Here is a 24,308-nt window from a genome sequence, read left to right on the forward strand (position 1 = left end):
TATCAAGGAAACAAACAATCCAATCAAAAAATGGGCAAAAGATCTAAATAGACATTTCTCCAAAGAAGACATACAGATGGCCAAAAAGCACATGAAAAGATGGTCAACATCACTAATTATTAGAGAAATTCAAATCAAAACTACAGTGAAGTATCACCTCACACTGTCAGAATGGCAATCATTAAAAAATTTACAAATAATAAATGATGGAGAGGGTGTGGAGAAAAGGGAACCCTCCTACGGTGTTGGTGGGAATGTAAATTCGTACAGCCACTATGGAGAACAGTATGGAGGTTCCTTAAAAAACTAAAAATAGAGCTACCATATGACCCTGCAATCCTACTCCTGGTATATATCTGGAGAAAAACATGGTCCAAAAGGACATGCACCCCAATGTTCACTGCAGCACTGTTTACAATAGCCAAGACATGGAACCTAAATGTCCGTCGACAGAGGAATGGATAAAGAAGATGTGGTACATATATAAAATGGAATACTACTCAGCCATAAAAAAGGGGGGAAATAATGCCATTTGTAGCAACATGGATGGACCTAGAGATTGTCATACTGAGTGAAGTACGACAGACACAGAAAGACAAATATCATGTGATATCACTTATATGTGTAATCTAAAAAAACAGTACAAATGAACTTATTTACGAAACAGAAGTAGAGTCACACATGTAGAAAACAAACTTATGGTTAGCAGATAAGGGGGGAAGGATAAATTGGGAGATTGGGATTGACATATACACACTACTCTATATAAATAGATAACTAATAAGAACCTACTGTACAGCACAAGGAACTGTACCCAATACTCTGTAATGGCCTATATGGGAAAAGAATCTAGAAAAAGAGTGGATATATGTATATGTAAAACTGATTCACTTTTCTGTATACCTGAATCTAACACAACATTTTAAATCAACTATACTCCAATAAAAATTAAAAAAAAAACAATAGAAGAGAATATGAACATTTAATTACCCATTAGCATTTAGGCTAAATATAAGTTTTAAATTTCCATACATGGCTCACGTGATTTTCTTTTATTTCCAGATCAAAACTAACAAGAAGCAATTTTAATTCATCAAATTGTTACTGAATATACCCAACTGTAAAACAAGAGGAAGGAAAACTGCTGTTATTTTGAACTATTTCAGCTGTACCACAGTTAATTTGGAATTTTAATCTGAATTTTTATCAAGCAGCATAAAAACTTCATAAAATAACTTGCTTGTGGGGTTTTTCTCCCTTTAAACGTCATTTATTATCTACTGTACTAGGCCATTGGGATACTCAATTGAATAAGATTTGGTTTCAATCATAAGTGATACTATTTATGGGGTTCAATACTTTCCGATATGTTAGTAACTTTCACGGATGACAAAGTTTCCTATTTTCATTAACTCCTTTATCACTTATAGGATTATTTAGGCCTAATTTACAATTCCCAGGTTTCACCAACATGCCAGTATTCTTTCTTCACTTGAAGAATAAAGTGTGATCTCTTTATGATGATCTGATTAAACAAGATTTAGATTGGGATATATAAATTTATGTATTTTATGAGATTTAAAATATGATTCAATCTATAGAAAATGCTGACGTTCTGTTAAGGTTTGTGTTCTCCCTTCGGTTTTGCAGCTTTTTATTGATTTCTATTACATCTGGCATTGCATACAAAATTAATGTTTTCTCTAAGTGTGGTTGTATATAACTTTTTTTGATAGAAAAAAATGTACCTTATTTTTCTTGACTTTTATTTTGTTTTTTGCAGTACGCGGGCCTCTCACTGTTGTGGCCTCTCCCGTTGTGGAGCACAGGTTCCGGACGCGCAGGCTCAGTGGCCATGGTTCACGGGCCCAGCCGCTCCGCGGCATGTGGGATCTTCCCGGACCGGGGCACGAACCCGTGTCCCCTGCATGGGCAGGTGGACTCTCAACCACTGCACCACCAGGGAAGCCTGACTTTATGTCCTATGTAGTTTAACAGATACTACCTTATTTGCTGAAATTCTAAACACCTTGATATTCTAAGCCTACCTAGAAAAACACTCAACTTTAACATACAGTTTAATAGAGTGATATAATAGGGTAAGGCACAACATGTTTTCTAGAAGATGACTGTTTAAGTATTAGAGGCATTTATGGGTTGCAGATCTCCCAAGTGTGAGGCCAGGGCCCAGCTAATAACCAACAGCAGCTACTACTTATTAGCTGATTTCTAAGGCTCAGGAAATGCTAAAGAGCTCTGTAAATGACACCTTTTTGGGCCACTAGTGCCCTGCTAAACTGTAAATCCAAAGGCCTTTTCGTGGTCATCCTTGTACATCACATTTTAATATCATCAATATTTTCTGACCACATTTTAGCACTCTTTTTTTCTCCCTCCTTATTCGTGTCAAACTCTATTCACACTCTCCTTCTTGGAGGGCTCATTCAGTTCTTGATCTCTTAGCTCTTGAAGGACTTTCAAACTTGCTTTGGTTTTATTACTAAACTTATGTTTCATAAATGTTCCAGCTTGTTGTCTTACTAGCATTGTTAAAGTAATGACTCTAAAGTATCTTAATATCCAAACCAGTTTTCTCTCCTGATTACCTATCTCTATGAAAAATGGTAGATATGAAAAATGGTAGAGAAAAGAATGATTCTTCTAGTTATTCAGAGGCAAGTTTTTTTTTTTTTTTTAATCCTTCTATTGTCAAACCAACCAGTACATTTACTGATTATTTCTTTGCAAAGTTTCTCCCAACTGTCCCTCCAATTATTGATGTAGTTAGCTCATGCTCACACCACCTCATGCCCGACCTGTCTCCTGATTGGTTTCCATCCTTAGGAGATCGAGTATTTCAAAACTGTTTAAATCTACCCTGTCTTTTTTTTTTTTTTTTAATTAGGGTATAGTTACTTTACAATGTTGTGTTAGTTTCTGCTGTACGATGAAGTAAATCAGCTATACGTATACATATATCCCCTCACTCTTGGACCTCCCTCCCACCACCCCCCATCCCATCCCATCTAGGTCACCACAGAGCACCAAGCTGAGCTCCCTGCGCTATACAGCAGGTTCTCACTAGCTATCTATTTTGCACACGGCAGTGCATATACGTCAATCCCAATTTCCCCATTCATCCCACCCCTGTGTCTACAGGTACGTTCCCTACGTCTGTGTCTCTATTCCTGCCCTGCAAATAGGTTCATCTGTACCATTTTTCTAGATTCCACCTACATGTGTTAATATTTTTTTTCTCTTTCTGACTTACTTCACTCTGTATGACAGACTCTGGTCCATCCATCTCAACAAATGACCCAATTTTGTTCCTTTTTATGGCTGAGTAATATTCCATTGTATATATGAACCACATCTTCTGAAATCCACCTCTCTTTTGATATGAAAATCTCAGGTATCTCAGAGATTCTAATAAACTCCCCCTGACTTCCTATTCCATGTCCCAGAAGCATTACCTTCTGCATATCCCATCAGACCAGAAGATTTTGTTTTACTTTCTGAAGTTAATTTAAAAAGGTACAGTTGGCCCTACATATCCATGGGTTCTGCATCCATTCAATCAACTGTAGAAGCCACAGAAATGGAGGGCTGACTGTACCATGTAATTTTCTACACTATAAGGGACTTGAATATCCTCGGATTTGGGTATCTGGCAGTAGCTGGTGGGAACTGGTGATGGTGGGGTGGTCCTAGAACCAATCCCCTGTGGATACCTAGGGACTACTACTGTATCTACAAAGCTGTAGGAGTTAAAGACTGTGTGTAAGTACATGACCTTCTCTGAAGGAGTTGTTCATGCAACTCAGAGGATAGGATAAATTATATATGAACTCAGAGGTAATACGACAGAAATATCTAAACACTTTAAGTACATACTTTGGTTTCTTTCTTGCCATAGTTGACTATTATCCTTCTATATTTTACTTTTTCATTACTAAATTAATCTAACCACATAGCAGAAAATTTGGAAAACAGGTAATAAGATAACCTATTTTCCGACTTTAACGCAACCATTATCATCATTTTGATATATTTTGCTCTAGTCTTTTTTTTTTTAATGATCATACTGTACAACATACTGTTCTGCTTTTTTCTCCTAACAGAATCTTCATAACTCCCATTTTATTGGCTGTGTAACATTTCATAGAGTTTTATTTAGGTGATTTCTGGGAAAGTATTTGTTTGTCTTATAAAGGGAATAAATAATGTTATCATAAGTCTGAATAATTATTTCCTTGTTTTATTAGCTAGAAGTTCCTGATTTGTTTGATTTCAAACCATCCTACCTCCCTTTCACTATACCAGCACAGCCTTCTTTAAGAGTAGGTTTTTTGATATCTTTTAAAAAATATTTTACGTTAGAAACTAAAAACTTCATCATAGGTAAAAAACTTCTGTTCCTAGACAACGCAGGTGAGCTGGGAGCCATTTAAACATTCCTTTTTGGTACAGGAGTCTTCCTGTGAGCTATATCATTTATTCATGCATGTACTTTTTCTTAACCAAACAAATGGTGAATTTCTGATATCACTCTGACTTCCTGGCTGTCAGTCACTTCCCTTGCCTTGGTTCAAAAGGAGTGGGAGGGGTGGTGGATGGAGGGCAGGATGCAATTTACAGACATATTCAAATGTATAGGAAAATGCATATTTTTATATATTAATATTCATAACTTTATTCAATGCCATCTGTTTGGACTCATAAGCAGTCTTGTTTTTTGATAATACCCAGCTAAAAATACATCAAGTTTTAAAAAGACAGTGTGAGCTATTTCTTTAAAATTTACTGATCTATTAAAAAAGTTTACTGATATACTCACCTAAAGTTATTAAAAATAGGGGAGAAATAGTTATGTTTAATTGACTATATCCTATATTCTGCACATTGAAAAAATACAAACATGTAAATTAAATGTCTATGTGTATGGTTAGCACAATTAAAAAAAATCTTTAAGTAAAGCTACTAATAACTTTGTTACAAGCAAAACACTTCATCATACAAAACACACAATAATAAAACAAATATCTTCAATTTGGAGGATCCTAACCAGGGGTTAAGGGAGGTCTGTGAGCCTCCTGAGAATTATATACTGCATATATACTTCTTTCCCTAGAGAGAGACTTGCAAAGGGATTTGTCATTAATCCAGCTAATCAAGTCCATAAGCAAATTAAAAGAAAAATTCATGTATCCTAACACTTGACTATTTGCATTAAAGACTATAAATCAGGCCCCAGAAATTTGCTCAAAATCAAAGTAATATTCAATGTAATAAAACTAAAATACAGTACAACAGAGATTCATGTTGAAATTTTCATCAAATAACACTATCAAACCTCCTGCTTTAGTTGTCATGGGACACGTCTCTATGACACTGAACAATGAGTTGATTTAGTCAGCAGAGCAAAAAGCAGCAACAACAAGACCAAACAAGTCCAGTGAAAAGATTGAGATTATACAATAATTTCCTGTGCACTTACTCTGTGCCTGACGCTGTGCTTTACTCACATTGTGTTATTCACAATAGCCTTGTGAGATGGTTATAATCATTATCCTCATTTTACAAATGAAGAAACTGAGGCCTCTGGAGGTGGTAATATGTCACCTGCATTTTGAGGAACAGGGCTGAGATGTTTGTTGGTAGAATGAAGGAAAAGCAGGATGGGAGCGAACTTTGGACTCAGGTAGTGGTCATCTAGACCACTTTTCCATCTGACACCAAAATCCTTTTAATAATAACCCTGACAAATGATGAAAGAGCCATATATGCTTTGGAAGTTCTGAACTTGATTTATTGTGTAGAATCTTTTGGAAAACAGAGATTCATAACAGATGCTACTCTTTGGAATTAAGATATAAACAAAAATGTTTTTTAATATTCAAGTAGTTTGAAGAGATCAGGTTAATTTCTTCAATATTTTTGTTCTACAGTGTGGATATACATAAAAATGTCATGATAATTACTATTTGGTATTCTCTAGAAGAGCCTCAGTAGACATCCTTGTTTTTGCATGTTACTCCTGCAAACAGGAGTCCCTTAAATTCAAACTATAATTTAAACACACGTCATAAATTGCTCCTTATTGTATTAAAGAATTGACCACATGCCATGTATAATACTAGGACAGGCATCTTTTAAATCAGTAATAGCTCTGAAGACACTAAAGTTACTTTTAGATATGGGGAATTAATATGACTAGGTCAGAGAGACGGGGAGACTTTCAAAGACAAAAACAATCTTACCAAAGTCGGCAAATGCTGACTGTCCAACTACCATCATATTTTGAGGTTTTTCAAATACAGTACTGAGAGAGAAATTTCCATCCTGTTAAAGGCAGAAAGTTTTGGATTAGACCATCATAATCCATTCATTTGTCAAATGTGAAACAAAGCATTTTAACTAAAGCAGAAAAATAAATAATTTAAGACTTTTGTTGTACTGCAAAAAATTATCCCAATTTTCTGTTCCACTTTTCTCATAAAATGAAACTGCTGTGAGTTGAAGATGTGCATTTGGAGTGCTTTCCTTGCTGTCAATTCAGGTATGGTATGTTTTACTAAATCATCATCATAATTTCAGACAGAATGAGTGTCTTCTACTTTCAAGTACTGTGGAAGGTTTGGGGAATATAAAGAAGCCCAAAACATAGTTCCTACCTTCAAAGAGCTTACAGTACAGTTGGGAGATAAAATATAAGTCAGGAAAACAGAATTTCTGAAGGTAACATATAAGTGGTATAAGTAGGAAAGACACTATGTTTTACAGATTTCAAGGAAGATGATTCTGTTGGGGGTTAATTAGGAACAGATATTCAAATGAAATGAGAATTACACTCATCCTTAAATGGCCCATTCGTTATCAACCCAAGTTTATGTATCAATCAGAAAGGGAGCAAAGGAGTACAACAGCTGCCATGTACTAACCAGAGGTGGATAAGCTAAACAAAAAAGGAGAACCCATTAGAGATCATTTGTTTCAGTTACTCTTACCAAAATGGAATGTCTGGCTTACAAAAATAATATACATTTCTTTAAATTACTGCCTTTCTTTTCTATAATTTTAGATTACTACACAAGAAAAAAAACCCAGAACTCTGCATTTGGGTTTTGAGCTCTCAGCTTTAGAGCTCTCTTCTTATCACTGATTTCTCTATTCACTATTCGATATACTGACCCTGATTCCTACATACTTTATATAGGATACCTATATATTTTAAAATATTAAACAATTTTAAAACATTTTTCTTCTTTGTTCCTCTAAGGATACTGCATATCTGCAAGTTAGTTTCTTAAGAAATTATTTCTAACATTTACAGAGAAATGCATTGCTACACTGAAAGCATGAAGATTACATGCTTGAGAAACATGAATAAGTAAAATTTGCCTTGTGACAGGCAGTTTTCCAACCATTTTAATACACCATCATCCACATGCAGAAACATGTTTCTCCTACCTACCATTATTAAAGTATCTGATATATTTTTGAATGATTTTTCTACGGAAATCTTATTTACTTGTCTTAAAACTTAGGATTCCCCTCCAGTCTTACTTAGTACCTGAAATTACACTAGAGATGCATCAAAATTGCCAAATTTCTGACAAGTGTCAAGTGAATTTGCATTCTAGAAAGATTACAGCATCAGGTACAAAGTGGACATAATTATTCTTGAATGAATGGAAAAATCTCTCTTAAAATACATCAGCCTCATCTAACATAAAGCTGAACATCAACCTATTAAATGACTCAAGTGAATGAATTACCCCAGTGAAGTACTGTTAAACTCAATAAAATATATTTAGAAATGTTTCCAGATACAGGCATACTTTAGAGATATTGCAGTCCAGAACACCACAATAAAGTGAGTATTGCAATAAAGCAAGTCACAGGAATATTCTGGTTTCCCAGTGCATATAAAAGTTATTTTTATACTATACTGTAGTCTATCAAGTGTGCAAAAGCATTATGCCTAAAAAAATGGGCATACCTTAATTAAAAAATACTTTATTGCTGAAAAAAAGTGCTGTCATCCTAAGTCTTCAGCAAGTTGTAATCTTTTTGCAATAGTAACATCAAAGACCAATAATCACAGATCACCATAATAAATATAATACTATGGAAAAAATATTGTCAGAATTACAAAAAGTGACACAGAAAACAAGAAGTGACCAAATACTGCTGGAAAAATGGTGCTGATATACTTGCTTGACACAGGGCCGCCACAAACCTTCAATTTGTAAGAAAAAAAAAAAAGCACTATCTGTGAAGTGTAATAAAGTGCAGCACAATAAAACAGGTATGCCTGTATAACTTCATGATGCATCTCCACCAAGAAACACTGAATACTCCCCAGGTGACAGCCTCCCATTTCTAAGATGCCACATTCACCATGAATCTCAGTATAAGAAGAACAAAACCCTCTTCTAACTGTAAGAAAAAGAGAATCATATATTCTTGCTACAGTGAGAGCGTGCAGAATACATTATATATATGACATAATTGGGGGAAAAGATAACACTCCTGGGCAATCCCACTCCTGGGCATATACCTGGACAAAACTATAATTCAAAAAGATATATGCACCCCTATATTCATAGCACCACTATTCACAATAGCCAAAACACGGAAACAACCTAAATGTCCATCGATAGATGAAAGTATAAAGAAGATGTGGTACATATATACAATGGAATATTACTCAGCCATAAAAAAGAAACAATGCTATTTGGAGCAACATGGATACAACTAGAGATTCTCATACTAAATGAAGTAGAGTCAAAAAGAGAAAGACAAATACTATGAGATAGCACTTATGTGTGGAATCTAAAACATGGCACAAATGAACCGATGTACAAAACAGAAACAGACTCTCAGACATAGAGATCAGACTTGTGGTTGCCAACGGGGAGTGGGGGAGGGAGAGGGATGGACTGGGGGAGTTTGAGGTTGGTAGATGCAAACTATTACATTTAGAAGAGATAAACAATAAGGTCCTACTGTATAGCACAGGGAACTATATCCAATCTCCTGGGATAAACCATAATGGAAAAGAACATAAAAAATGTATATATATGTATACTGAGTCACTCTGCTGTACAGCTGAGATTGGCACAACATGGTAAATCAACTATTCTTCAAAAAAAACTCCAAAAAACAAAAACAAACCAAAAAAAACAAAGAATCATCTGGCCTAAAATGGCATTAAGTGCCAAGATTGAAAGTTTCTAAGGGCGGTGGGTGTTGTCCATGGGTCTGGCTTTGCCATTCCCCTCTTAACTCTTTCCCTTCATGATACTTATCTATTCTCTTCCTTGAGTTTCAGTCCTACATTTCTAATCATTTCATTGATATGTCTCTTATCTAAAACAATTTTTTTTTCCTGCCCCAAATTAGATCTTCCTTTGTCTTTTCTGTTACCCTTGCATTAATGGTCCTTCTGTCTTCTCATACCTATCCCTTCTTGTCTATTCCCAACATTCTACTCCTTTAATCATCCACCTCTTTCCCAGGATATAGTAGATTCTACCTAAGTCATCCCCCCACCTCCAGATTTTCCATGCCAACCTATCTGATATGCAATAGCCAGACTAACTGCAATAATGAAAGCTCTATTTATCTCATGCTCAGTCATAAAACCTTTAGGACTTAAGCTTCTCAATAAATTTTTAAAAGATCAAATTACTTAGTTTAGGAGTCAAGACCTTTGCTGATCTTGTCTAAACCAGTTGTTCTAATCTAACCTTCCAGTATCTTTTCATATTCTGGCCCAAACCAGCCACTTTCTACTCTATGTCCTGTGTTTCCCATGCATGTCCTTGCCCTCTTCCTTCTTCTCACTTTCAACCACTAAAATCCTGCTCATCTGTACCAGCCATTTCAAATACCACATCTTCCTTGAAGCCTTCCCAGATGATCCTGGGTGGTCCAAATGGAAGCAACTGCTCTGTCTTTTAACTCCTTGCAGCATGAGGTTTGTACCTCTCATCATACCAGTCAGAGTTGCCTACACTCACATCTTAGCCCTCCTCCTCGTCTTCTGTCGACTTCTGATCTCCCAGAGCACCTACCATGGGGCTGTGCCCAAACTACCTAAAAAGATTTGTTGCAGCGCATATTCTTCTATTAGCTAATATGGTTTTATAGGGTTTGAGGGTTTTTTTTTTTTGGTCAATTAGTGTGTTACTGTGAATTGTTTGCCCAACTTCTAAATTAAAAATGATCCTCCCATTTTACAAAACCTACATTTTATCTGAACAAGTTAATTTTGAGTCTACATTCCCCTTACTTTGTACTAATGACTTTTATATTATTGTTAATGTGAGTACCTTATTGACCCAGCTGTTTTACCACATGAAAAACCCTTAGTCTCTACTGTCAAATAGATAATTTATTTTCTTTAAAGAAAACAAGAAAGGGAAAAAAGAGTCCAATCAAAATCGAGTCTCTTTTTGAAGATTTTTCTCCTATTGAGTTGCTTCACTTTATGACCTTTAAATCAGCCTAGGTTGAGAGGAAATAATATACTCAAAAGTAGTCTGTAATTTTATATATATATATATAATATTTATTTGTAATGAGGCTTTTCTCCCCCTGATGGATACTAGTTTGTTAATCAAAATGATTGATTTTCTCATTTTCTAATACCTCAAGATTCACTTGAAGTATTGTTTTCAAGGCCACCTGAAAACGAGTATCCCCCACTAGTGGAAATTTTCATTTATGGTAATCATTAAAAATATAACTGTATTTCTATCATCAGAAAAACAAATACAACTATATTAAAAAATATAATACATTTGGGCTTCCCTGGTGGCGCAGTGGTTGAGAGTCCGCCTGCCGATGCAGGGGACGTGGGTCCGTGCCCCGGTCCGGGAAGATCCCACATGCCGCGTAGCGGCTGCGCCCGTGAGCCATGGCCGCTGAGCCTGCGCGTTCGGGGCCTGTGCTGCACAACGGGAGAGGCCACGTCAGTGAGAGGCCCGCGTACCGCAAAAAAAAAAAAAAAAAAAAAAAAAAAAAATATATATATATATATAGTACATTAAACAAAGATAAATCTTTCTGGTTTAGATGTCTTTCTTTTTCCTTGCCTCATAAAAAAAAAGAAAAAAGGATCAAATTGCTTAGTTTGGAAGTAGTTAGTAGTATTTAAAAGTCCTAATCTTGTCTAAACAAAGCTGTTGCCCGATCCTAGTTTCCTTCCATGAAGAAATCTGAATCATGACTCTTCTATAAGAGATGGCTGATAATGAGTCTTCTTCCATGAGCCTGCACTTTACATTTTTAAAAATCTGTTTATTTTTCAAAAGTATTTTAACAAAAATCTACAAAATGCTATGGGTTTAATTTAGATTGAATAAAAGACAATCTGGAGTAAATAGCTGGGAAACCAAGTGATCTCAAACTAAAATTTGGTGTGTATTGTGTGCCAGGTATTTTACACACATTGTTGCATTTAATCTTCACAAACAGTCTATGAAGCCGACATGACACTCTTATACCTGTTTTCCATATGAGGAAAGTGAGGTTTAATACTCGACCATTATTTGGTGAATGTCACTCAGTTGGCCAATTTGGCTTGTCCTCAAATCCTGTCCTCCATTATGTACCTATAATTCAACTTTAAAAATCTGGGTAGTCTATTCTTCATTAATTAGTATTTCATATAATCTACATCAAGCTAAAAATAAAGTGAAACCATGACATCAGTTTGGGAATATTCTATTTGCAATTAAAAAACTATATTGCCTCCTCAACTTGAGAGTAAATTTAGTATCTGTTGTTCTTATTTTTGTATATAAGCCTGAAGGCAAGTAGGAAAAATTAGTCTTTTAAAAGGGGTTTTCTTCAACAAACCATCATGCTGACAACTTAAGTGACAGGCATCTCTCTCAACAGCTGACAGCCTAGCAGGGGCCCTGTTAACATGCGTATTAGGGAAGACTGATTGGTTTAATTGGCGGGTCATGCCTAAAAACCTGCAGAGGAATTGATGCTGAAAGAATCATTTCCTTCAGCAATATTCAGCAGTTTGAATGCAGCAATGCAACCAAAAGCTCTTAAAGTTGTTCTATTTATTGTTGAAACCAACCGACCAAATGATTACTTTCATTTTACTTTCTAAGACTGTGTGCTTTTTTTTTTTTACTGAAAGCCATCATTTAAAAATGCTTCAAAGAAAAGATTTCTTACCAAATTTTTCCATATCTCAAACTGGAAGGTATTAGAGGCAGACAATGTCGTGAGGAATAAATCTAGGAGGAAAATAAGAGAATTGTAAGTTTTGTTACTGATGTGTACATTTAAAAACAGGAAGAAGTACAATACATAAAAATAGTTTTAATACAGTTGTACTTAAATGTATTTTAAATTTTATATATATATATCATATATATATACTTTTTTGTATATCAAATGATGTTTATTGATAGTTTACACGATTCAGATCTAAGCGTCATCAATGGTGGGTAATGTGACCCTCTTACAAGATCAAGGATGAATGCTACTGTGTTTTTTTTTTTTTTTGGCTGCACCATGTGGCATGTGGGATCTCAGTTCCCTGACCAGGGATTGAACCTGTGCCCCCCTGCAGTGAAAGTGTAGAGTCTTAATTAACCACTGGACCACCAGGGAAGTCCCTAAATTACATTTTAACGAGCTTGATCCATCAAAGAAAAGAAAGCAGATGACCCTGTATTAGTACAATTAAGGAAAATGTATTTAAAGAAAGCATTTAGTATTAGTCCTTCTAAAGCATTTTTTATTTTTAAGAACAATTATGTGTACTACTTTTTTATCTTACACATTTTAATTCTAAGGTAGGCTACATTTTTAAAAAAGATATTCTAATCATAATCACATTTTGCTTTCTCACCCTAAAAGCAACACTTAAGTATATATCATAGTCAGGTTTCATCATGATTTTAAATAACAGTATTACAGCATCCACAATCTTTGGCACTCATGTTAAGTGAACAATAAACTGTATTTCAAATTTTAATAGAATTGTCTTCATATATTCCAACTAAAAAAGTTTTATTAAAAAGTGCAAGAATTTTAATAAAATTTTTTGAAAAACAGTAGGTTGACAGTCAAATCAAACAACCTATTAATCCAAAAGCCAGGTAATCTGCAAGTCTATTCTAGTAGCAGCATTTACTATGTTTGATAATGGCAATTTTACTTAATAAATAGAGAAGTTTTAAAATGAGGTGTTGACTCATAGGAATATTAAAATGACATTACTCTTTTGCGCTTTAAAAAGATGAACGTGGTATAAAGACCACAACTACCTTTAAGAAAAGTTTTTTTTTTTAATCCCATTAAATGTGTTTAGAAAACTATCATTGATATGTTAATGTTTTCTGTAAAGGCTTCATATTAATTTAATGAAGCTAACTTATGTAATAATTACAATAAGAAAGATTTTCATAGAATTCTTGGAAAACTAAGTAACCTGTTCACTTTTATTATTAGTTGAACTCAAAACTAAGTGGAACAACTGTCTATGTCAATGTATCAAATATCTCTGCATTTATTTTCACCACACTAAGGATGGACATAGAAATGTAGTCTTTTACTAAGATTATTTCTTTAATCTGTCAAACATATACTCCCAATGAAGTATTTATTTCCATACTCCTCTAGGAAAACTCCCAAACAATATCTGCGATTTATGTGATGATATACCTACAACCAATCTTCTCTCCTTCGCCCACGTATCCTTCACACTGCCATCAGCATGATTAAAAAACAAAAGTGCAAATTTGATCTCATTTCTTCTCTTCCAGGATATAGGAATAATCTCATCATCTGTCAGGTGAAAGCCTACCTACCTACATTTCCAGGCTCATTTTTTGCCACTGCCATGATGTTTGTTGATTCTATTTTCACAGCTTCACTGGCTATTTATTAAGACTTTGAAAAACAGTCAAGTGACATGAGGGATTGTAAGTACCTTATAAAACAGATTTAAAAAAAATTTCATTTCATCATTCAATTATATAAAGAGGTTATAGAAAAATAAATAATTCATTATGTGGAGAAAGAAAAATAGAGACAATTAATTATTAAAAATTCAATATGAAGAATCATGCCTCAGACTTTGAATGAAATGAGAATGAAACAACAGCTAGAAAAAAATTTTAGTCAACAAAGCGATAAAGTTCTTACCCTCCCACATGCCACGGGGCAACTGGGTCCATGCGCCGCAACTATTGAGCATGTGAGCCACAACTAGAGAGCCTGTGAGCCACAACTACAGAGCCTGTGTGCTCTGGAGCCAGCACATCACAACTACAGAGCCTGCTCGCTCTGGAGCCCATGCGTCGCAACTAGAGAGCCCACGTGCTGCAACTACTGAGCCCCTGCACCACAACTAGAGAGAGAAGCCCACATGCCACAACGAAAAGCCCACGCATCACAACGAAAGATCCCACGTGCTGCAACTAAGACCCGACACAGCCAAAAACAAATATTTTAAAAAAAGAGTAATTTACACAATAAAATGAAAGGAAATGTACTCAATAAAACTAATGGATGCTGTAACATGCCACTGAGATCCCTCACGGAAATGAAGGACTTATTCCCTCAGCTGCTGGAAATGCTGCTGGCAGACAGCCCTAAGAAACCAGCCCTTTGGAGGACAGTTTTGGCTGAAGAGTACTACCTTGCCAAAGGTTGTGACCTTTTCTGTGCTAGCCTGCATTCAATAACTAGTCAGTTCAGAAGAATAAAGACTAGACCCCCTCACCACAACTCAGGACAACTCTGCAGGGCCATTCCACATTCAGAGGTCCCAAGGTCAGCTGAGGCTTCTACTGACACTGAATCATAGTCCAACTTTTCCCTTCCACTCGTACTGACTAGAGCACTCCCTAAAACAAACTTCTTGTACACTCATCTCCACCCCAGAATTTTCTTTGCAGGGAACCCAATCTACAACAGTTAATACCAAAAGTGATCTGAGAAAGCAGACACTAAGATTTTGGAGTTGGATCACCTATCATGGTACTGGCAATAAAGATTCCTTCACTGGGGGTAAGCAGTGCACAGACAGCCACACTATCTTTTACTGATGCTGTCTTGGGTAGTATTCTGGTGGAAGGGAATGTTCCACTGGGTGTGATACTTGAGGCTTTTTGAGAAATATCAGATAAACACTAACTATAAGGACAGCAGAGTTTGATGGCTATTGCTAAGCTCAATTTAGGAAATAAAGGAAAGACACAAAGGTTGAGCATGATTAATGAGAAATTAAAAGCTAAGTGTGAAAGCCAGAGGGCCTCTTCGAGAGCAAAACAAGAGGTTCTCACCTCCAGTAGCAGGAGGGCAAGGAAAGCTGACGACTAAGACCAGGACTTAATGGTAAGAGTAGAAGAGCTTCCAAAAAGGTTAAATTCTCAACCTAAGCAGGTCTGCTATGTTAAGGTTAGAGCCCTAGATGGGAAAAAATGATATTTGACCCATGGGATAGGAACATCTAGGTGATAACCTGAAAATCATGAATCCCCAGATTCACTTGAATGGATTTTCAGAGCCTGCAGGAGTGGACTGTTAAAGGTTGACATTCCCTCTTGTTTGAAGATGATGGAGAAGTTTCCCCTAAAGGCTAGAGTTCTCTCTTATTGGAAGATGATGGAGAAGTTTCTAACTCCATTAGGCAACATTCTTCCCACTTCCTACAATCTGTCCCACCTTCTCTGCTGCCACTAGGCCAAAACGTGGGGTTAAGTTACAAGATAACCTAACCAGGAATGTGTGCACATTTGAGGGAGAAAGGGACTACAGCCTGAATTAAGTGCAGGACCTAGCTAACATGTACTGGCATTCTGAGAGTACATGATCAAGGTAGGGGTTAAGGGGTGGGGTAGGGAAGATGGGGTGCAAGATGAGGCACAATAAGGAGTTGGGGGTATGGTGATTACATTGGATCTCATCTACTCTAGAAGTGGCAGCAATTCATTTTATAAGAGTAGATACATATTCTGGATATGTGTTTGCCCTTCTTGTCTTGAAAACTAATTTAAAAATGCTAATAGAAACAATATGATGATAGCTGACATCACTGGTATTCAGTTGAAGAAATAATCCTTATCAAAAGATTGCATTATAAGTTAGTTGAAAAATTCAAGATATAAACCCCAAACTCAATTAAATCCTTGTTCATTAGATTCTTTTAACAAGTAAAATAGTGAAAATAGTCTATGTTCATGCAGTCTCTTCTCCTCAAAATATAGACACATAGTCAAGTAAGTGTGTACAAAAACTTTAAATGGTTTATGCTTCAATTATCTCCATTCATAGCTTGAAAGGATTAAACTACTGCATTTTAATCCTTGCCAAGTGCAGCACAGCCTTCCTTTCAAATGAAGAACCCTTTCGTTAATGTTGGCATCAAAAGGAAGCCTTAGGAGTTTTAGAAACTTAAATTGGAAGTTGGACTATGTGAACTAAACCATGTTAGGAAAAATCAAAACAAAGGTTAATCATTAATAATGGACACCTAACATCCTTTTGATATGGTATAAAGGAAGAGATTAAAAATTGTGATTTCTGGCACTGTATCCCCTCAGTGTGACATCTCAACTTTTTAAGAAAAATATTCCAATGGAAATTTTTAAAAAGTAGTATTCGTAATGTCATTTATAGTTCCTGCATGAAGAAATTCTCCTTGGATACTGAGTCAGTGTATTTCCAAAGGAGTTCATGGTTCATTTGGAAAAAACATAGCTAATAAAATATTTTTGGTATTTTCTAGAAGCATCAGACATTTTCACAAAGAATGGTTCAAAGCAGTATTCTGTACTGTTTCTATGCTTGAGCCAGGAGGATTTGCCAAGTTCATGTTTACATCTGTTCTGTAGTACTGTCCAGTCTTTCTTAGTCCCAGTTACACTAGTGAAAGGGCAGCATGAGAGTGTAGAATAAAATTATCTTTCATCTGTTTCCACTTGTTCATAAAACAGTACACCGAAGGCTATATAACTGCTGAAATCATTAAGATAAACCAGCTAATGCCAACAACTCTTCCCTTTCGCGGCAGCAGTTTAACTGCATTCTGAAGCTCAGAGGTCATCAACTCAAACACTGTAAGGCATAAGGCTCTAACTTAAAGAAGTTAAGAGGTCCTGGTACAACCAAGATGATCAAATAGTAAAAAGGCACAGGGCATACAAACTGACTAAAGATCTCAGGATGGGGGAGACAGTAGGAAGTAGGGGACTAAAAGGAGTCCATCACCGACCATAGAGGATGGCAACTAGTTAGCTCCAGCCAATTGTTGTTGCTACAGAAATATAATTTTTAAATATGGAAAATCATATTTGAAAAATATTGAAATATAATTCAAAATATTTTAAGCAGCATGGGAAAAAATTAAAAACATCTCTGCAAAGTCAATTTGAGGTACTAGATTAAAACCTGATAGATTATTGCTTTGGTTACATATTTGTTCACAGAGAACCAACCCTACTTCCTATATTCCCTATACCAAACACTGCCAGATAATATTCTGTACAAATGCACTAATTTAGTAGATGGTGAGGAACCTGTTTGAATGGGTCCCCATTCACAAGATACTATTCTAAGGAAGAAGTCCAAATTTCTAAGAATCATTTTAAAATTTCAATTTTAAGTTCATAAACTTCTATCTAGACTTCCTTTCCCTTTCTTTCTCTTTCCTATCCTGAAACATTGGGGCCCAAATGAAGATTCTCTATGCTTAGCAGAGAGCTCTGACTAGACACTTAGACACAATACTCTGGAACACAGGCACACATTATTGTAAGACTAAAGGCCCTTAACGCTGGGTAGACAATAAACCTACTCCCGCCCTGCCTTCTCTTATCAGTCAAATCATTATCAGAAGTATTTTTGTTGTAAGAAAAAAAAAAAGGTTAGATTGACGGGAGCCTGTTAAGTGTCCTGAAATTGAATGTTTAAGGGGGTTATAATTTTCATTTGAGGAAGATTATTAACAAGTGAGAACTGGATATATTCTAATTACTACATTTTTATTATAGGGAATTTATTCTCTATAACTTGGATGTTAGATTTTTAAGAGAAATGTAATCAAGGTAATTATGGTAAATTAGTGATCTTCAAAGACTTATTAATATTTTGAATTCTATAGTGTTAGATGAATCTCAGTTGAAGTCATTTATCTCCTCTACTCCTATGAGATCGGGGTCTTAAGGAATCTGGGGGAGTTTGCAATTATTTATTTGTTTTTTGTTTGTTTGTTTGTTTAGGCTGTGCCGGGTCTTAGTTGCGGCATGCAGGATCTTCACCATGGCATGTGGATGACTTCTTAGCTGTGGCATGTGGACTCAGCTGTGGCATGTGAACTCTAAGCTGTGGCATGCACGCAGGATCTAGTTCCCCGACCACAGATTGAACCCGGGACCCCTGCATTGGGAGTGCAGAGTCTTACCCATTGGACCACCAGGGAAGTCCCCTGAGTCCGCAGTTTTAATTTTTCCAATCTTGTAATGTTTCTATGGGTTAACACACATTAATTTAAAATTCCAATATGAGAACACACTTCATCTCCTAGGAGAATCCTCTATGTTCCAGAAGGTAAAGAATTCATTAGAGATTATAATACTTAATGATGGGAAGAACTGGAGTACAGGAACTTGGCATTAATCATCACTAAGATTTTCAGATTTTCCATTAACTCTCATTAAAGTTAATTTTCTTGAATGAAGGTTTTATAATACAAATTTTAGAACTGCATTTGGCCTGATGATTTTTCTTAGGGCAATGAAGTCAGTCTTCATACATTTGGTTTATACAATAAGGCTACCTACTTCCATCAGTCCCTTTCATTCCTGATCCTTTCTTATCAGGTCCACTCATTCAAAAACAAATGTTAGGTAAAGCTTATCTTATTAATGTAATATACACACTAAGTGTATATTACAAATTTATACAAACGTATAAAGATGTCATACTTGCTAATTATTTAGAAGCCACCTTCACAAGCACGACTATCCAAAACCAGTTCTTCAGGCAGGTGAAACATGGCATCTAGGATTTCTGAGTACCTATATTGATGTTAAAGGACCTTTCCACCAAATTTATTTTTTATGCATTTCTGTCTAATGAGTTGTTTGATTTTTAACAGAATTCTTAGTTTTCACTACATGATGGGCTCCTACTCAGGGGCTAGGGTTAGAGAAGAAACCTCAACTTTGCGCACAAAAAGAGTGGCTAGACATTTAAACCAAATTCAACCTCAAAATAATTTATTTAAGTGGCATGATTCAATCACTGTGATAAATGCTCTAAAATTTATGAGTAGAAGCTGTCAGTCTCTGATAATTGCTATGTAAGATTGAACTGCAAAACACAATACATATGGGTCAGCAGAGTTTAGCAGATTATTCCTCTTATAAATCCAAGAGAAGAAGAGTTAAACATACAAAATGAGTTATTTAAAATGATTCAAACTCAGTTACTCAAAAGCAAATCTCTGACAGTAGGCAGTTACGTCCCATCCTCTAGAAACTCCTGATTTCTGTACTGTCTTCTATTCTTAACTTGTTTTTCTAAACACCAGAGAGGAACTTTCTGCAGACTAGAATAATAGTGGACTTAATGAGATAATCTATCTATATGATTTCTGTGCATCATTTTTGGAACATAATAGAAGGGAATATTTTTGCTGAATCTAGAGCAGTGTAGTAATAAAATGCTTGATGTGTAATAAATTCCAATAAATTGTTAAAAGTAAAGCAAAGCATTAACCTCCCTGGGCTTCATTTCCCTGCCTTTGAAATGGTGTGATAAGACTAAATGATCTTTAAGATTTCTTTTATATCTATCTACCTACTCATTCAACATTTTTTTTTTTTTTTTTTTTTTTTTTTTTTGCGGTACACGGGCCTCTCACTGTTGTGGCCTCTCCCGTTGCGGAGCACAGGCTCAGGACGCGCAGGCTCAGCGGCCATGGCTCATGGGCCCAGCTGCTCCGCGGCATGTGGGATCTTCCCGGACCGGGGCACGAACCCGTGTCCCCTGCATCGGCAGGCGGACTCTCAACCACTGTGCCACCAGGGAAGCCCCATTCAACATCTTTTAAGCATATCCTATGTGCTTGGCACTCAGTTAGGTATTGGATAAACACAAATGAGGCATGCTCCTTGCCTTTGAGAACATCTGTCTCCTTGGAGGAGACAGATCTGGAAACAGCACATGGCAATGGCTCAGCTAGAATTATGAACATATAAGATCGGGACTGAGTTAACAGAGGTACTGTTGGGGGGAATTTGGGGAGGGCTTCACTTAGAAGGTAACATTTCTGCTGGTCACAAACTTAACAGGTAGTTAGTTTTAGAAGCAATGATACATCAGTGAAATGTTAATGCTACCAACACATGTCATTTTACAGCATATAAGGCACTTTTTATAGGAATAAGTTAAAACTAAACAATCAGATCATTAAGAAACTTCAAGTTAAAGCAACTTGTTAAAATAATGAGACATACTCATGGCCTCTAACTCATTCAAAAACAAATGTTAGGTAAAGCTTATTAATGTAATATACTAAGTACAATTACAAAAATTGCTCATATACCCATTCCAGCCATATGAAATCTGAAGTTAATGATAATTCTGAGAATTAAATAATTTTCTCAAGATTATGGAATTAAATAAAGTAGTCTCTAAACTTCACATGTGAAATTAGAAATATATTTCTCTTAAAGCAGAAGTAAGTACAGTATTGATTAAACATGAAAAGTAAGTGTACATTAAATGCATTAAAACGTCCTTTCAAATAGCTACATAAAATAATTTAAGAAATTTAATGTTAACTCCAAAAGTATATCTTTAACAATATGGAAAACACACAATTGTAATGCAAATAGTAACCCTTATAGTTACTAATAAAACTCTAATTTTAAAACTGTCTTGTCTGCCTTTTGTAATGTAGTGTAGAATGCTATTTATAGGTCATGTTAAGAGTGCTCACTTCAATAAGAAGAGATTTAACCTTTCTTTTTTAATGTCAAAGGGCTTTATGTAAGAATTGGAACTTCATCATTTAAAACTAAAAACCTAATTAAAACACTGTACCAAAAATAAGAAGGAATGGCTTGTTAAGCCAGATAGGAAAGTTCTATTGATGCTTTGTAAATTTATCATATTTAATTTATACAATAATCTCTAACAGAGCAGAATAATCCCATGTTATAATAATCCCATATCCACTATAAACCTTCATCCTGAAACAGCCCCCCTCCCCAAAAGTATGAGCAACAAAATTCAATGCCATAGGTTTAAACAAAACCCACCATTTGGCATTATGATGGACTACTTTTAGGTTGGCAGAAGCCCACCAAATGTGAAATTTCCATCTCTGCAATGGCACTGTGAGGAGCTAGTACTGCAAACTTGCTCCCTAGCAAAACAAGCATAACTGGGGAAAATCATTGAAAAACCCAACCTTTTAAAGTCTCTGGAAATTGTTTTAGATGAAGAAACATTCGTTCAAGAAAATAAAACTCGGTAAGAATAGTGAGTCTGTGGCATTTGAACCACGACTCGCCTCTCCCTTTCCCTCCTAGCTCAGTGTGATAGAAGCTTTGCTTCAGGCAGGTGCAGACAAAAGCATAGGGCACCCTTTCTCCCCAGGTACCAATCAAACTATTCCTCTAGTGTAATCGAGGTTATGGTATATTCCTGAGGTGCGGGCAGGTACCAGCATTTCTCATCTCTCCCAGCAACATACTACAGAGGCTAAATTCCAAGCAAGTGTAGCCAAGATGTCAGAGAATCTCTTCTTCAACTCAGCCCCCACTGATGGGGTGGAGGATCTACCTCAGGCACAGCACAGTCAAAACAGCAGGGCTCTGATAACCTGCATCCCAGCTCATTTGTAGGCTATTGGTTCCATGCTGGAGAGACAAACCAAGAAGATCAGAAACTACCACCCTCACCCTGCGCTCTGCTCCTAAAGCATGGGTGTCACTGAGAGGGAAGTACATCATTGGCTATACTTCCATCTCTGGAGCCATGGCTCAGAGATTCTGGCCAGGAGGAGAGGCAGGCTGTAACACAGAGAACACCAAGGTTCTTGTCTAAGGAAATGACAACAGAAAGAGGGGAAGTTCAAGCCTAAGGGCACACTCAAAACCAATGGCAGGAAAGCAATTAAGAGGAGGCTGCCAGCTTCATGAAACAAATAACCTATATCACTAATTATTAGAGAAATGCAAATCAAAGCTACCATGAGGTATCATCTCACACTGGTCACAATGGCCATCATCAAAAAAGCTACAAACAATAAACGCTGGAGAGGGTGTGGAGAAAAGGGAACCCTCTTGCACTGTTGGTGGGAATGTAAATTGATACAACCACTATGGAGAACAGTATGGAGGTTCCTTTAAAAACTAAAAATAAAGCTACCATATGACCCCGCAATCCCACTACTGGGCATATACCCTGAGAAAACCATAATTCAAAAAGAGTCATGTACCAAAATGTTCACTGTAGCACTATTTACAACAGCCAGGACATGGAAGCAACCTAAATGTCCATCAACAGAGGAATGGATAAAAAAGATGTGGTACATATATACAATGGAATATTACTCAGCTATGAAAAGGAATGAAATTGGGTCATTTGTAGAGACGTGGATGGACCCAGTCTGTCATACAGAGTGAAGTAAGTCAGAAAGAGAAAAACAAATATTGTATATTAACGCATATATATGAAATCTAAAAAAAATGGTATAGATGATGTTATTCACAAAGCAGAAATAGAGACACAGACATAGAGAACAAACCCATGGATATCAAGGGGGGAAGAGTGGGTGGGATGAACTGGGAGATGGGGATTGACATATATACACTACTGATACTATGTGTAAAATAGATAACTAATGAAAGCCTGCTGTGTAGCACAGGGAACTCTACTCAATGCTCTGTGGTGACCTAAATGGGCAGGAAATCAAAAAAAGAGGAGATATATGTATACGTATAGCTGATTCACTTTGCTGTACAGCAGAAACTAACAGAACATTGTAAAGCAAGTATACTCCAATAAAAAAAAAAATCTAAACCACAGACCAGTTTACTAGAGAGAACTAGGGGAAGAATAAATATGAAGAACCTTCCTGGGGGTCTGAACAACCTAAAACACTGACCTAAAAAACTAACCTGCAAAGCAGTCCAAATTTAACTATACCAGACTACTAAGCAATTTATGCCCCAAGATGTTGTTAAAAATAATAGAGCAATCAGCTGGCAATCAGTGGAGCCTAACAGGTGAGTATGATCAGGGAAAGAGCCAGAGAGCCCTGCTACTACTGTCATCCCAAGGTGATGGTGCACATGTCAAAAGCTGTAGCCTCTGCGGAGCAACATCAATGAAAAAGTAGAGGGAATATAAACAAAACAATATAATAAAGAGAAAAAGAGCTAGAAAAGTGGTGGCATTGCCATTTTAGGACGATTGGAGCTTAAATGCTCTGGAAGAAATAAGGCAGGTCACCTGGTCCCCAGAGTTTCCCCAATCTGTAACACCGGCCAAGGACATGTCCACCTAATGTATCTGCTCTTTTTCTGACCTCATCATTCTTGAGGGTGCCTGAGCCTCTATTCCTCTAGCATAATTAGATAACCAGTAGCTTAAGGATATACAGCATGCACAATACACTATCCAAAGGGCTGTACTGGTGATGCAAGTATTCTGGGAGTTCAAGATAGAATCCTTGGTAGATTGGAGAGATTCTATAAGAACAAGTGGCAAAGAGATAACAGGCAAATTTGGCTTTTCTACAGTGCTTATGGAATTGATCTTCTTGAGTTTTTTTTCAGAGTTAGGAGTGACATTAGAGAAAAAATTCTGGGGAGATGTAGGAATAGGAAGCACCAAGACTCTGTCTCTTCATCAAGAAAACAACTGCACTTGCAGAATCTATCTGATGTACTCATTTTGGAATTCTATAGTCTATTGAAGGCTTGCAACTTCTAGGGGAAGGCCTGCATGATAAACTGCAGTTAATTTTGGTCTATTTCAGCTCCTAGCACAGTATCAGCCACTCATACTGCACCTCCAGCTCCATGGAAGGCAGCTGTGCACATGTTCCTGGAGCAGTTATGGTGGGCAAAAAGGACCCTGACCTCCAAATATCAGAGATCTGTTCTCAGATCACTGATTGCTGCTTCTGATTACAGAGGTACAGAGAAAAAGGGCAAGGGCACAGCCACTGTTGTTACACTGTTGCAACCCACCTCCCTTCCAGCTGAAGCGACTACTGGGGGTGGGGTGGGGGATTTAAAGGG

General features: G+C 36.5%; 1 protein-coding gene across 1 annotated transcript in view; it reads right to left on the reverse strand.

Moving 5' to 3' along the window:
* Window positions 1–24,308, reverse strand: part of ITFG1 (integrin alpha FG-GAP repeat containing 1) — a 232,075-nt gene that overhangs the window by 151,997 nt on the left and 55,770 nt on the right. The window contains exons 7-8 of the mRNA XM_059999143.1: window positions 12,208–12,269; window positions 6,261–6,342 (exon numbers count right to left, since the gene is read on the reverse strand). Of these exons, the coding sequence (XP_059855126.1) occupies window positions 6,261–6,342; window positions 12,208–12,269 (144 nt within the window). The remainder of the gene's footprint in view (window positions 1–6,260; window positions 6,343–12,207; window positions 12,270–24,308) is intronic.

This window comes from Delphinus delphis, chromosome 20 (genome assembly GCF_949987515.2).
Source record: "Delphinus delphis chromosome 20, mDelDel1.2, whole genome shotgun sequence".
Lineage (NCBI taxonomy): Eukaryota > Metazoa > Chordata > Mammalia > Artiodactyla > Delphinidae > Delphinus > Delphinus delphis.